A 12232-nucleotide genomic window follows, 5' to 3' on the forward strand; every position below is an offset into this window, starting at 1 on the left:
TTTGGACATCATTTCAAACTTTATTTATTTTCAAATGTAATCGATAATTAGGACAGGTCAACTCAAGTTGTAAACTACAATAACAGTTTTGCTCAGAGTTCAACTGGAGAGCAGGGGAACTACAAAGTGAGTTATAATAGCAGGAAGACCACAACTAATACTGGACACAACCTCTTACACACTAACAACTGTACAGTACAGTAGCTAATGTATACAGTCATCTGATAAAAGTTTACATCTTTCACTGTAGATAACATTAGAAAAGTAATTTCCTTTACATCAATGAGTACTTATTTTTCTTATTAATGCATGCCCTCAAAAACTGTTAGAAAAGTTGTTAGCAATTTTGCTGTTGAGGGTACCAGCAAAATAACCTTTAAAAACCCCAGTAAAGGCATGAGGTTTTAACTTGACGCTGCTTTAAATCAAGACATGCAAGAAATTATTTTTTATTTGAGTGAGAATAATTTTGTCACCTCAAACAAAAATGATGTTATGTAATATTAACAAAAATCCAATATATTTTGTTTTCCCAAAAATGACCCTGAAAAATGTTAAGCTAAGCATTTTAGTAAGAAATGCTTAATTTGTATTATTCACACAGAGTATTAAATCCCCTACAAGATTTTCCTATGAGAAATTAGGAAAGAAATACATTTTATCACGACTATCCAACTCTTTGTTGTGTAGCTGCTACAGACCCCTATAAACCTACAGGACAAACAAATAGGAACCATGCTGAGATAGGGCAGTATAAGCATCAACTTCCACTTCCTGCTTCCTATGATGCACCACTAATCCACCGGGGTGCGCTCCCTCTTCTTCCCCTCCCGCTTCGGCTTCTTGGCATCTGCAAAAACAGGTGGGCATCAGATTATAATCTCCATGCATACTGTCACTTACCCTGCAGTCAGGGAAGATCATAACCTGCCTTTCAGACAGTCTTCCATGAAAAGTGAATTTGCCAGTTTTCTAGATATCATGAACCATTTGGGTTTTAGTAGAACTTGTCATTGGTCATCAAACAGGGAATATCTTTTGCTATTTTTATTTGGGCCTTAACTGGCACTCCACTTCAAGATCCTGTCTCACTCAGTCATTCCCTGGATGTGTTGCTAATCCTACCACAGGTTTACTGTGCATGTGGACAAACATGAAACGTGCTTTATCATCGTCCCACAAGAGTGGCTTTAGTACCTGGCAGACGTGACAGGAACCACAGTCCATACCCCAGTCTCTGGTCTGATGAACAGGAGCAACATACCCCAGTCTCTGGTCTGATGAACAGGAGCAACATACCCCAGTCTCTGGTCTGATGAACAGGAGCAACATACCCCAGTCTCTGGTCTGATGAACAGGAGCAACATACCCCAGTCTCTGGTCTGATGAACAGGAGCAACATACCCCAGTCTCTGGTCTGATGAACAGGAGCAACATACCCCAGTCTCTGGTCTGATGAACAGGAGCAACATACCCCAGTCTCTGGTCTGATGAACAGGAGCAACATACCCCAGTCTCTGGTCTGATGAACAGGAGCAACATACCCCAGTCTCTGGTCTGATGAACAGGAGCAACATACCCCAGTCTCTGGTCTGATGAACAGGAGCAACATACCCCAGTCTCTGGTCTGATGAACAGGAGCAACATACCCCAGTCTCTGGTCTGATGAACAGGAGCAACATACCCCAGTCTCTGGTCTGATGAACAGGAGCAACATACCCCAGTCTCTGGTCTGATGAACAGGAGCAACATACCCCAGTCTCTGGTCTGATGAACAGGAGCAAAATACCCCAGTCTCTGGTCTGATGAACAGGAGCAACATACCCCAGTCTCTGGTCTGATGAACAGGAGCAACATACCCCAGTCTCTGGTCTGATGAACAGGAGCAACATACCCCAGTCTCTGGTCTGATGAACAGGAGTAACATACCCCAGTCTCTGGTCTGATGAACAGGATCCATCCCCAGTCTCTGTCTATGAACTGTCAACATACCCTAGTCTCTAGTCTGATGAACAGGAGTCTGTCTCTGGTCTGATGAACAGGAGCAACTGCCTGCCTGCCTGTCTGTCTGTCATACCCCATGCATATATTTTGCTATCTATCCATCCATCCATCTGTCTATCTGTCTGCTTGTCTATCTGTCTGTCTGTCTGTCTGTCTGCCTGCCTGCCTGCCTGCCTGTCTGTCTGTCTGTCTGTCTGTCTGTCTGTCTGTCTGTCTGTCTGTCTGTCTGTCTGTATGTCTGTCTGCCTGCCTGCCTGTTTATCTGTCTGCCTGCCTGTCTTTCTGCCTGTCTGTGGGTCTGTCTATGTGTGTGTTTAGAAGAGCGTGAGGGAGAAAGTAAACAACAAGGAAAAGGCAGGACTCATCTATAGTCTGTTTCCCCCAGGAGCTCCTATCATTGTAGATTACAGGGTGGGATGTTGTTGGTGGGCGGTAACAGACGAGGATGTCAACTGGCTAATCAACACCTGTTTTTTTTGTACCTGATCTAAAGCAAGTTCCCACCTGCCACTAATTTAAGATCCTCCCACGTCAGTTTGTTGATGAAAGCCTTGCCACCCTCTCCAGCTAATCTGAGAAAAACATCCTCAACATAAACAAACACTCCATCAATACTACTGTACGTTGCTGCTCCACTGCAACATATTAGAACGATTCAAACTGGATTTAAATTTACAGCACATGAATCGATCTATTCACCACCAATGCAGTGTTAGCCAATATACTGTACCAAGCCATGTCATGTACAGTACAATAAGCCATCAGCATTAAACAGTAACAAAGTCATGAAAACATTGAGGAATCATTTGCTTTCCTTCACATGCCCTTTAATAATCTATGTGAAACATCCAATCAGCAGTGGAGCATTAATGTGATGATAATCAGCATATAAACTATTGTAAATCATCCCTATGCTAATCTTTAATCCCTGATAAACAAACAATGCAATCCATCGGTAAATACAGAAGTAATGATTCCTTACTTGTATAGAATTTGCAAATCATTAATAAGTGGGTATAAATGAACCCGTTGTAAGGGTCGATATGCCTCAGGCCAATGCACAGACCTAGAGATGACTCATGATTCACAAGTGTCTCACTGATTGATGATAGCCTACCAGATGTTGTCTGTGCTACTAACTTGCATAATGTGTGTGCAATCACTCGAATCCTCCTCAAATATAATGCTGGCGTCAATGCCCCAGGGACCTGCTATCTAATCTATACATTTCTCATAAGCATACGTGTTGCGGGCAAGCCTAGAGAGTTCTGTGAGTTTGGAGATTGGGACGTGGGTGTTTATACAAATCCACTGAAAATTGCTCCTCGCTCCATTTGTTTGGCCAGTTTTAATTTGTTTAACTGTGTTTTTGCCTGTGCCTTTGTAAGCACATTTGGCTCCCTAGGGAGACAGAGAGAATCACATTCCCTCTGCGAGCCCCGTCTGTGAGATTGGAGCTCTCACCATGCCGGAGTGCTTTCTGCTGCATAGGCACATTACTGTGTTACTCTCTCCGCTCTCATTTCTGCCACCGCACTTTTGACACAGACTCATAATAATCAGAGCGGCTCGGAGAGAATGTGTTTTGAACCGGGATGCCATGAAACAGGCTGAATGCAATAAAACTGAATTCTGTGTCTGAATGGGCAGTCTTGTACACAGACACACAACACAGCCCTTCTCAGGGGAATGATAAACCGTAAAACAACTCCTTGACGGCAGCCGCAGGGTTTTCATCACTATAAAGCCTTTTGTTTCCCCCTAAATCATCTCTGACATTTTCCGCTCCCCACTGTGGCTCCCCTGCTCATTCTTCTGGGTAAGGAGGGAGGAGAATAGGAGAATTCTACAGGTATTCATAATGTTTCATTTCTGCTTCATTTCTGTCACTCTCTGTTTTCCGGCCTTTCCATTTCATTCCGTGGGGCCCGTCTCTACCTGAGGTTAGACAAGGGAGAAGCTGACATTGAATCTCAGGTCACTCCCTCGCTGCCTCGCAGCATTGTCTCCTCAAGACTATGGGCCTGACAGATGTTTTCTCCATTGCTCCTGGCAGCAGAAGACAAGGTGGCTTGTTTAGAATTGTAAATATGACTGGGTGGATATGGTGGCCCCAGCCGGAAGTGAGATCGCTCTGTAGCCGGGGTTCATTACAAGTCCTCTGATCCCTCTGTGACTCTGCCTGGCCTGGAATCCCCTTCCAACACACACACAAACACACACACAGGCAAGCGCACACACACACACACAAACACACACACACACACACACACACACACGCACACACGCACACACACACACGCACACACACACGCACACGCACACGCACACGCACACACAAACATCGTCAGCCTCTCTGTTTCCCAGTAACCCCTTAGCTTACCAGGGCTTATCTGTCAAATGGCAGACATGGGAAATCATACTCTCAGATAGCAGGTCTTTCTTTTCAACTCCCTCCATTCTTCTTCTCCACCGTCATCCCTCCCTCCTCATTTCATACTGTGGTTCTCACCCTCCCCAGGGCAGTAGGCCCGACTTAAAACAGGACTGGCCTCCATCACACAGGATTCATTTGGGAGTATATGATAATTCATACAGGTACAGTGCTATACAGTCTTGCTCATGTGTTTGCACGCACACGCGCGTGCACACACACACACACACACTGTACAGAGAATACCATTAAATGTTATTCACTGCAGAAATAATGTTAATTCTGTGTGTCACCTTGCTATTTCTGTCACTGAAATACATGTGCACCGAAGAAATACACCAACACAAATATGCTTTTAATTTGGATCAGATTCCTTGCACGTGACATCCTAAGTAGGCTTTGCTCAGCTTATGTGTAAAGATATTGTAGTTTTTTCGAGAACCATTACCCAAGCCAGGGGTTCCACTCCACTGTCAATCTGACATGTTTTTTCCGTCACAGTGAGAGTCTTACAGTCTTACCAGCTTTTTAGCCTTTTCATTTCCCTAACTCCCAGGTTATTAGGAGGCGAGGGAAACTTGAATTGAACCCAAAATCGCAATCAGATTGATAGGAGTGTTTTTCTCTGTCCTCAAGCAGTCTTACAGTCTTAACTGTAAGCAGCCTGCCTGAAACACAATGAGGCTCTGGTCCAGTCACTCCTGGAGATTCTGTTCTGTTCTGGCACACCCTCTCATACAGCAGATTACGGCTGCCAAATCTCCCCTTATTCCAGTTTCACACTCTCAACATATCACCACAGTAGCCTACTTCTCAAAACGCAGTCAGATTGGACACAGTGTACACACTAGCCCCATGAGTCCTTTACCGGCAACATCATCGAGCATTCATTATATTTTTAAACAACTTCTGCTCTCACATGATTGGTTTTAACAGTTGGAGTCATCAGCTAAATAACAGACAAGTGGGAGTCGTTAATAAAGCCTTTATGTGGGAAGATAGATGAAAATCTGTGTGTTGTCTTCTACATGTTGGAAACATTCTGTCACTGTATTAATGATGGAGCATTGAACTAAAGTATTCATCTGGTTTGCTTTTGGAACATTTTGTCATGTTTGGACATGAGGTCTTATAACAAACTGAATGGCAAAGAATGTCTTATGTTAAACACGGTTTGATGAATGATGAATGGCCATGTTCATCAGCGCATTGAATGAAGTAGTTAGACAAACAGGGCTAACTGTGGCTGACCTAAATATTGAATATGCAATTTAATTGATATCAAAATATCATTATTCTATTAAGATACTCATCTCGTTCATTGTATCAGACAGGTGAAATGAACCAAGACTAAATACATTAGGAATCTATAATGTCTGTTGGGCGAAATGCCAACTAAAACCATCATCTGCAATCCTCCATGTCATGTCCTGTGATCAGTAGTTCTGTTTGGACTAACTCACATGACCATCTCAGTCTCACTGCTTTCCATAATTGAAAGAGAAAAATCAATGTTTCTTGACGTCTCCTATTGTCTTCTTTAAATGGGTGAGTCTAGATGTCTACTGGCAGGTACTGAGAGAATGCAGAATTACATTTTCATACTTGACTGCTCAATACTTGTATTTACCTTAGTTCACCCTAGTTGAAGACTTATAAAAATCACTCCCACTGAACATTTTAGGCTCAGTGAAGGGGCTAATTCCACCATAGTGGAGCTGGATTAAACATGAATCTCTGACAAGTCCAGCACTATCGCAGAATGAATCATTCAGAGGATGTGGAGTCTTCAGCAGGATGTCATCGGTGTGAGCTGTGAAAGTACTGCCAAATAATATGCTAATAAATATACGTTAGCAAGGTTAAATGTTGTAAAAAGTTGACTAAAAGTGGCAACGTGCTTTAAATATAAAGCATAAAAGGAGCAGGTGAAAATGGTCCTTTTCTGACGGTTTAATTACCTGAAAGTAATATCATCTTCCAACGCTTCTGCACATTTATGGAGATTCACTCTCCAATGTATTGACTATTGTGTTTAAAATGGATCCTTTAACTTTGTGTTTTGTCCTCTCCAACCATGTACAGTACCAGTCAAAAGTGTGGACACACCTACTTATTCAAGGGTTTTTCTTAATTTGGACTATTTTCCACATTGTAGAATAATAGTGAAGCCATTAAAACTATGAAATAACACAAATGGAATCATGTAGTAACCAAAAAAAGTGTTAAACAAATCAAAATATATTTTATATTTGTGATTCTTCAAAGTAGCCACCCTTTGCCTTGTTGACAGCTTTGCATTCTCTCAACCAGCTTCATGAGGTAGTCACCTGGAATGCATTTCAATTAACAAGTGTGCCTTGTTAAAAGTGAATTTGTTGAAATTATTTCCTTCTTAATGCATTTAAGCCAATATGTTGTGCTGTGACAAGGTAGGGGTGGATAGAACTATTTGGTAAAAGACCAAGTCCATATTATGGCAAAACAACACAAATAAGCAAAGAGAAACAAAAGTCCATCATTACTTCAAGGTCAGTCAATACGGAACATTTCAAGACTTTGAAAGTTTCTTCAAGCACATTCGCAAAAACCATCAAGCGCTATGATAAAACTGTCTCTCATGAGGACCGTCACAGGAAAGGAAGACCCAGTTACCTCTGCTGCAGTGGATAAGGGCTCCTTAGTGGCACAGAGTCTAAGGCACTGCATCTCAGTGCAAGAGGCGTCATTATATACCCTGGTTTGAGCCCGGGCTGTATCACAACCGGCCGTGATCGGGAGTCCTATAGGGTGGCGCCCAGCATTATCCAGGTTAAGGGAGGGTTTGGCCAGGGTAGGCCATCATTGTAAAATAAGAATTTGTTGTTAACTGACTTGCCCAGCTAAATAAAGGTTAAATTAAAAAATACAAAAACAATAATAATACGTTATTTAGAGTTACCAGTCTCAGAAATTGCAGCCCAAATAAATGCGGACACATCTCAAAATCAGACACAACAGACAGACACACAAGTAACAGACACATCTCAGCATCAACTGTTCAGAGGAGACTGCTTGAATCAGGCCTTTGTGGTTGAATTGCTGCAAAGATACCATTACTAAAGGACCCAAATAAAATAATAAGAAGAGACTTGCTTGGGCCAAGAAACACAAGCAATGGACATTAGACCAGTGGAAATCTGTCCTTTGGTCTGATGCATTCTGCAGCGACACGCCATCCCATCTGGTTTGTGCTTAGTGGGACTATCATTTGTTTTCAACAGGACAATGACCTAACACACCTTCAGGCTGTGTAAGGGCTATTTGACCAAGAAGGAGAGTGATGGAGTGCTGCATCAGATGACCTGGCCTCCACAATCACCCGACCTCAACCCAATTGAGATGGTTTGGGATGAGTTGGACCGCAGAGTGAAGGAAAAGCAGCCAACAAAAGCAGCTCACTATATGTCGGAACTCCATCAAGACTGTTGGAAAAGCATTCCAAGTGAAGCTGGTTGAGAGAATGCGTGTGCAAAGCTGCCATCAAGGCAAAGCGTAGCTACTTTGAAGAATCTAAAATATAACAAATATTTTGATTTGTTTAACACCTTTTAAGCTTATTACATTATTCCATGTGTTATTTCATAGTGTTTATGTCTTCACTATTATTCTACAATGTAGAAAATAGTCAAAATAAAGAAAAACCCTTGAATGAGTAGGTGTGTCCAAACTTTTGACTGGTACTGTATATATATTTTTAGCCTAGTGATATATTGACTGGTACCTACACTATTTCATGGTATTGTAAGTTAATTAAACATTCACTAAACATGTGTTCCCTTTGCAGTGGTTTATCTTACCATTCAAACCCCTCAGGATATACACTACTGGTAAAGACATATATTTACCATATATGTAAATCTATGGCTTTGCTGGTATGCTCTCCCACACTCCCCCTCAGCCTACCTTGCAGCTTGGTCTTGGGGATCTTGCCGCAGGGCTTGGTGGCGCTCACTGTGTTAGGACAGGTGGCATCCATGAGAGCTCGTTTCAGCACCCCTGACCGGTTCTTCTTCCCCGTCACCATGTCACACTCTCCCCAGGCCTGGAAGTCATACTTGCATTCACCTACAGAAAGATGGTTACAACAGACATACATGTACAATGCAAAACACACATTTTACAGGATTGTTACAGACGTACCTACTGTATATACACTACCGTTCAAAAGCTTGAGGTCACTTAGAAATGCCCTTGTTTTTAACGAAAAGCACATTATTTGTCCATTAAAATAACATTAACAAATCTTCTTTGGGATCGGTGTCCCTTCCACGGGACAGTTGAGCTAACATAGATTAATGCAATTAGCATGAGGTTGTAAGTAACAAGAACATTTCTCAGGACATAGACATATCTGATATTGTCAGAAAGCTTAAATTATTGTTAATCTAACTGCACTGTCCAATATACAGTAGCTATTACAGTGAAATAATGCCATGCTATTGTTTGAGGAATGTGCACAATTTTGAACATGAAAAGTTATTAATAAACCAATTAGGCACATTTAGGCAGACTTGATACAACATTTTGAACAGAAATGCAATGTTTCATTGGATCAGTCTAAAACATTGCACATACACTGATGTCATCTAGTGGCCAAAATCTAAATTGCACCTGGGCTGGAATAATACATTATGGCCTTTCTCTTGCATTTCAAAGATGATGGTACAAAGAAAATACAAAAGAATGGTTGTTTTTTTCTTTGCATTGTCTTTTACCAGATCTATTGTGTGATATTCTACTACATTCCTTTCACATTTCCTTAAACTTCAACGTTGTTCCTTTCAAATGGTATCAAGAATATGCATATCCTTGCTTCAAGGCCTGAGCTACAAGCAGTTAGATTTGGGTATGTCATTTTAGGCGAAAATTGAAAAAAAGGGGTCTAATCCTTGATCAGAAATACAGTGTAGACATTGTTAATGTGTAAATGACTATTGTAGCTGTAAATGGCAGATTTTTTATGGAATATCTACATAGGTGTACAGAGGCCCATTATCAGCAACCATCACTCCAATGCCACGTTGTGTTAGCTATCATTTTAAATGGCTAATTGATCATTAGAAAACCCTTTTGCAATTATGTTAGCATAGCTGAAAACGGTTGTGCTGATTAAAGAAGTAATAAAACTGGCCTCTTTAGACTAGTTGAGTATCTGTAGCATCAGCATTTGTGGGTTCGATTACAGGCTCAAAATGGCCAGAAACAAAGGACTTTCTTCTGAAACTTGTCAGTCTATTCTTGTTCTGAGAAATTAAGGCTATTCCATGCAAGAAATTGCCAAGAAACTGAAAATCTCGTACAACGCTGTGTATGACTCCCTTCACAAAACAGCTCCAACTGGCTCTACCATCTAGCTAATGTTAGAGTTAGCCACTTAGCCCCCTAGCTAACATTAACAACAAATTGGAATTTGTAACATATCATACTTATTGTAATTTGTAACATATCATACAAAATGGATGGACAGCCACAAATGTCACACAAATGTCACCTTAGAGAGCCTGTTAATTTCTCTATTTGGTTAGGTCAGGATGTGATTTGGGTGGGCATTCTAGTTTTCTATTTCTTTGTTGGCCGGGTATGGTTCCCAATCAGTGGCAGCTGTCTATCGTTGTCTCTGATAGGGAATCATACCTTGGCAGCCTGTTTTCCATCTGAGTTTGTGGGATCTTGTTTTTGCATAGTTGCTGTGGAGCCTGCAGAACTTGACGTTCGGTCGGATTTTTTTTTTGTGTCATTTTAAAATAAAATGAAATGTACGCCTACCACGCTGCACCTTGGCCTCCTTCTAACGACGGACGTAACAACAAATTAATACATACCATATCATAATAATTTGAGTGTCCCAGATTTGTAATTACTATGTTACGTTTACCCCTAAGTCCAGGTTGCTTGTATTATGGTAATTGCAGCACCCAGAAGATATCCCATAGATTTAATACAGCTGATCAAGCAGAAAATTACATGTAATTACATTTTTCGGCCTAGAATCAGCAATTAAGACCTGGACCCTCAAGCTCAGAGAGCTGCTGTTCAGGAACATGCTTTCTTTTACTGGAAAAGTTTATTTTATTTTTTGTAGTCCATTAAATAATCTGATCTTCCACTCAAAAACACCAGAACTGGTAATATTTGCAAAAATAATTACATTCCAACAACTCTCAGCCCCAGGACTTTCTTTATCAACCAAAAACCAGTGCACAGTGTTATTAGCCAATGTATGGCTTTCCTGCCAAGACCGGATTGTCTCCTTTATGCTCCATTTTGCCCAGTTTCTCCACTCTGAAGATTCCATCTGTCTTTCCCATACACAGACAGTCTGGCATTCTCTGCCTTTCAAAGAGGGCCTCCACTCTCTCACTTGATATTTTATTATCTTTATGGAAGGAAAACATTTAAGCAGTCTACAGGTTGGATTTCATTAAGGATCTTATTTTACATTATATTCAGTCCTCCTTAAACTCCTCCCCCAAGGATGCAGGGCTGTTCCAGGAAAGGTTAGCCATGCCCCGTTCTTGTGTGTAAGAATGTGTCCGCATTTGTGTGTGTGTGTGTGCGTGTTTGTGTGTCTGTTTGTGTGTCTGTCATCCCTCCATCTCTCTCCCTTCCTTTTGTTGGACTCTGGCGTAGCTCCCTCTTGGCTGTGACACTCGTTTCCCTACTCCTTTCAGATAAAAGCTTGGGCCGCTGTAACCTGGCTCTGAAATCCCAGGGCACTCGGATGAGGGGAGCGGAGGGGGGGTGAGGGGGTTGACAGGACCATTGTTCTGGGAATTCTACAGGGATCTTCAAAACAGAGTGCTCTAAAAGCGTGTGCCTCTGTACCTATAATTTGGCAGTGAACTCATGTAGCATATGAGCATGTGTGAACCTTACTCCTCAGCCTGAAGTGTCCCCACTAGCGCCAGAGAATATCTAGCTTTTCATGTGGCACCGACTGGTAAGACGGAGTGTGAGCTGAATCAGGAGTAAGTGGTGCTCTATAAGCAAGTAGGGAAAGTAGCAGGAAGCCCATGCTCTGTTTGAAGATGACACACATCCCTGCTGTATACACCCAGGCTGTAATTTCCTGAACCAGGCCATCATTCTCTGGGGATGTCCAAACATGAAAACTGAATTGGAAGCTAAACTGAAATCCTACTCCATTGAGTAGCAGCATGTTTTCCCCTTTAATGGACATGGATACACAACAAAAAATATGACCAAAAAAGCATGACATAAAATCCCTAGATCAGTCATGTTCGTGCTGAATTGTAAATGTGAGTCCGCTCCCCATGACCACACTCACACACCTCCAAACTGCTTCTTCCAGTTACAGGGGATCTTGCAGCGCTGGGTCTTGATGGTCTGCTTGCAGTCGGTGCCAGTGCGTGTGCCCTCCCTGGTGCCCAGGCCGCAGTCACCCTCATTGGCCACGCACACACTCCACTGCCATTCCCCACAGTCCGACTTACGCTCCTTCTTCCCTGCAAGGGTCGCACACACACACCAACCTTATACTGCAGTTATGTCTGGAACATAATTATGTGGGCTGTAATTAGGCCCGTCTAGAGCTACACTACCACCGTGAAAGGTCAAAGTATTCAAATTTATAAAGCACCGAGATGTGCGTCTGTCATTGTGAGTCTGAAGTGAGCCCCCCTGCTTAAAGTGTATTTATGTACAAATCTGACCTGATTTGAGCTTTACATCAAATTACCATTCATACCTTGTAGCAGGTACTGTAATAGGAGATCCCCTTCCATCCACATA

General features: G+C 42.0%; 1 protein-coding gene across 1 annotated transcript in view; it reads right to left on the reverse strand.

Moving 5' to 3' along the window:
* The window catches only part of LOC135515020 (pleiotrophin-A-like), a 50298-nt gene continuing 38066 nt past the window's right edge, over positions 1-12232 (reverse strand). The window contains exons 3-5 of the mRNA XM_064938812.1: positions 11773-11946; positions 8384-8545; positions 1-850 (exon numbers count right to left, since the gene is read on the reverse strand). Of these exons, the coding sequence (XP_064794884.1) occupies positions 795-850; positions 8384-8545; positions 11773-11946 (392 nt within the window). The 3' untranslated portion in view covers positions 1-794. The remainder of the gene's footprint in view (positions 851-8383; positions 8546-11772; positions 11947-12232) is intronic.

This window comes from Oncorhynchus masou, chromosome 26 (assembly GCF_036934945.1).
Source record: "Oncorhynchus masou masou isolate Uvic2021 chromosome 26, UVic_Omas_1.1, whole genome shotgun sequence".
Taxonomy (NCBI): Eukaryota; Metazoa; Chordata; class Actinopteri; order Salmoniformes; family Salmonidae; genus Oncorhynchus; species Oncorhynchus masou.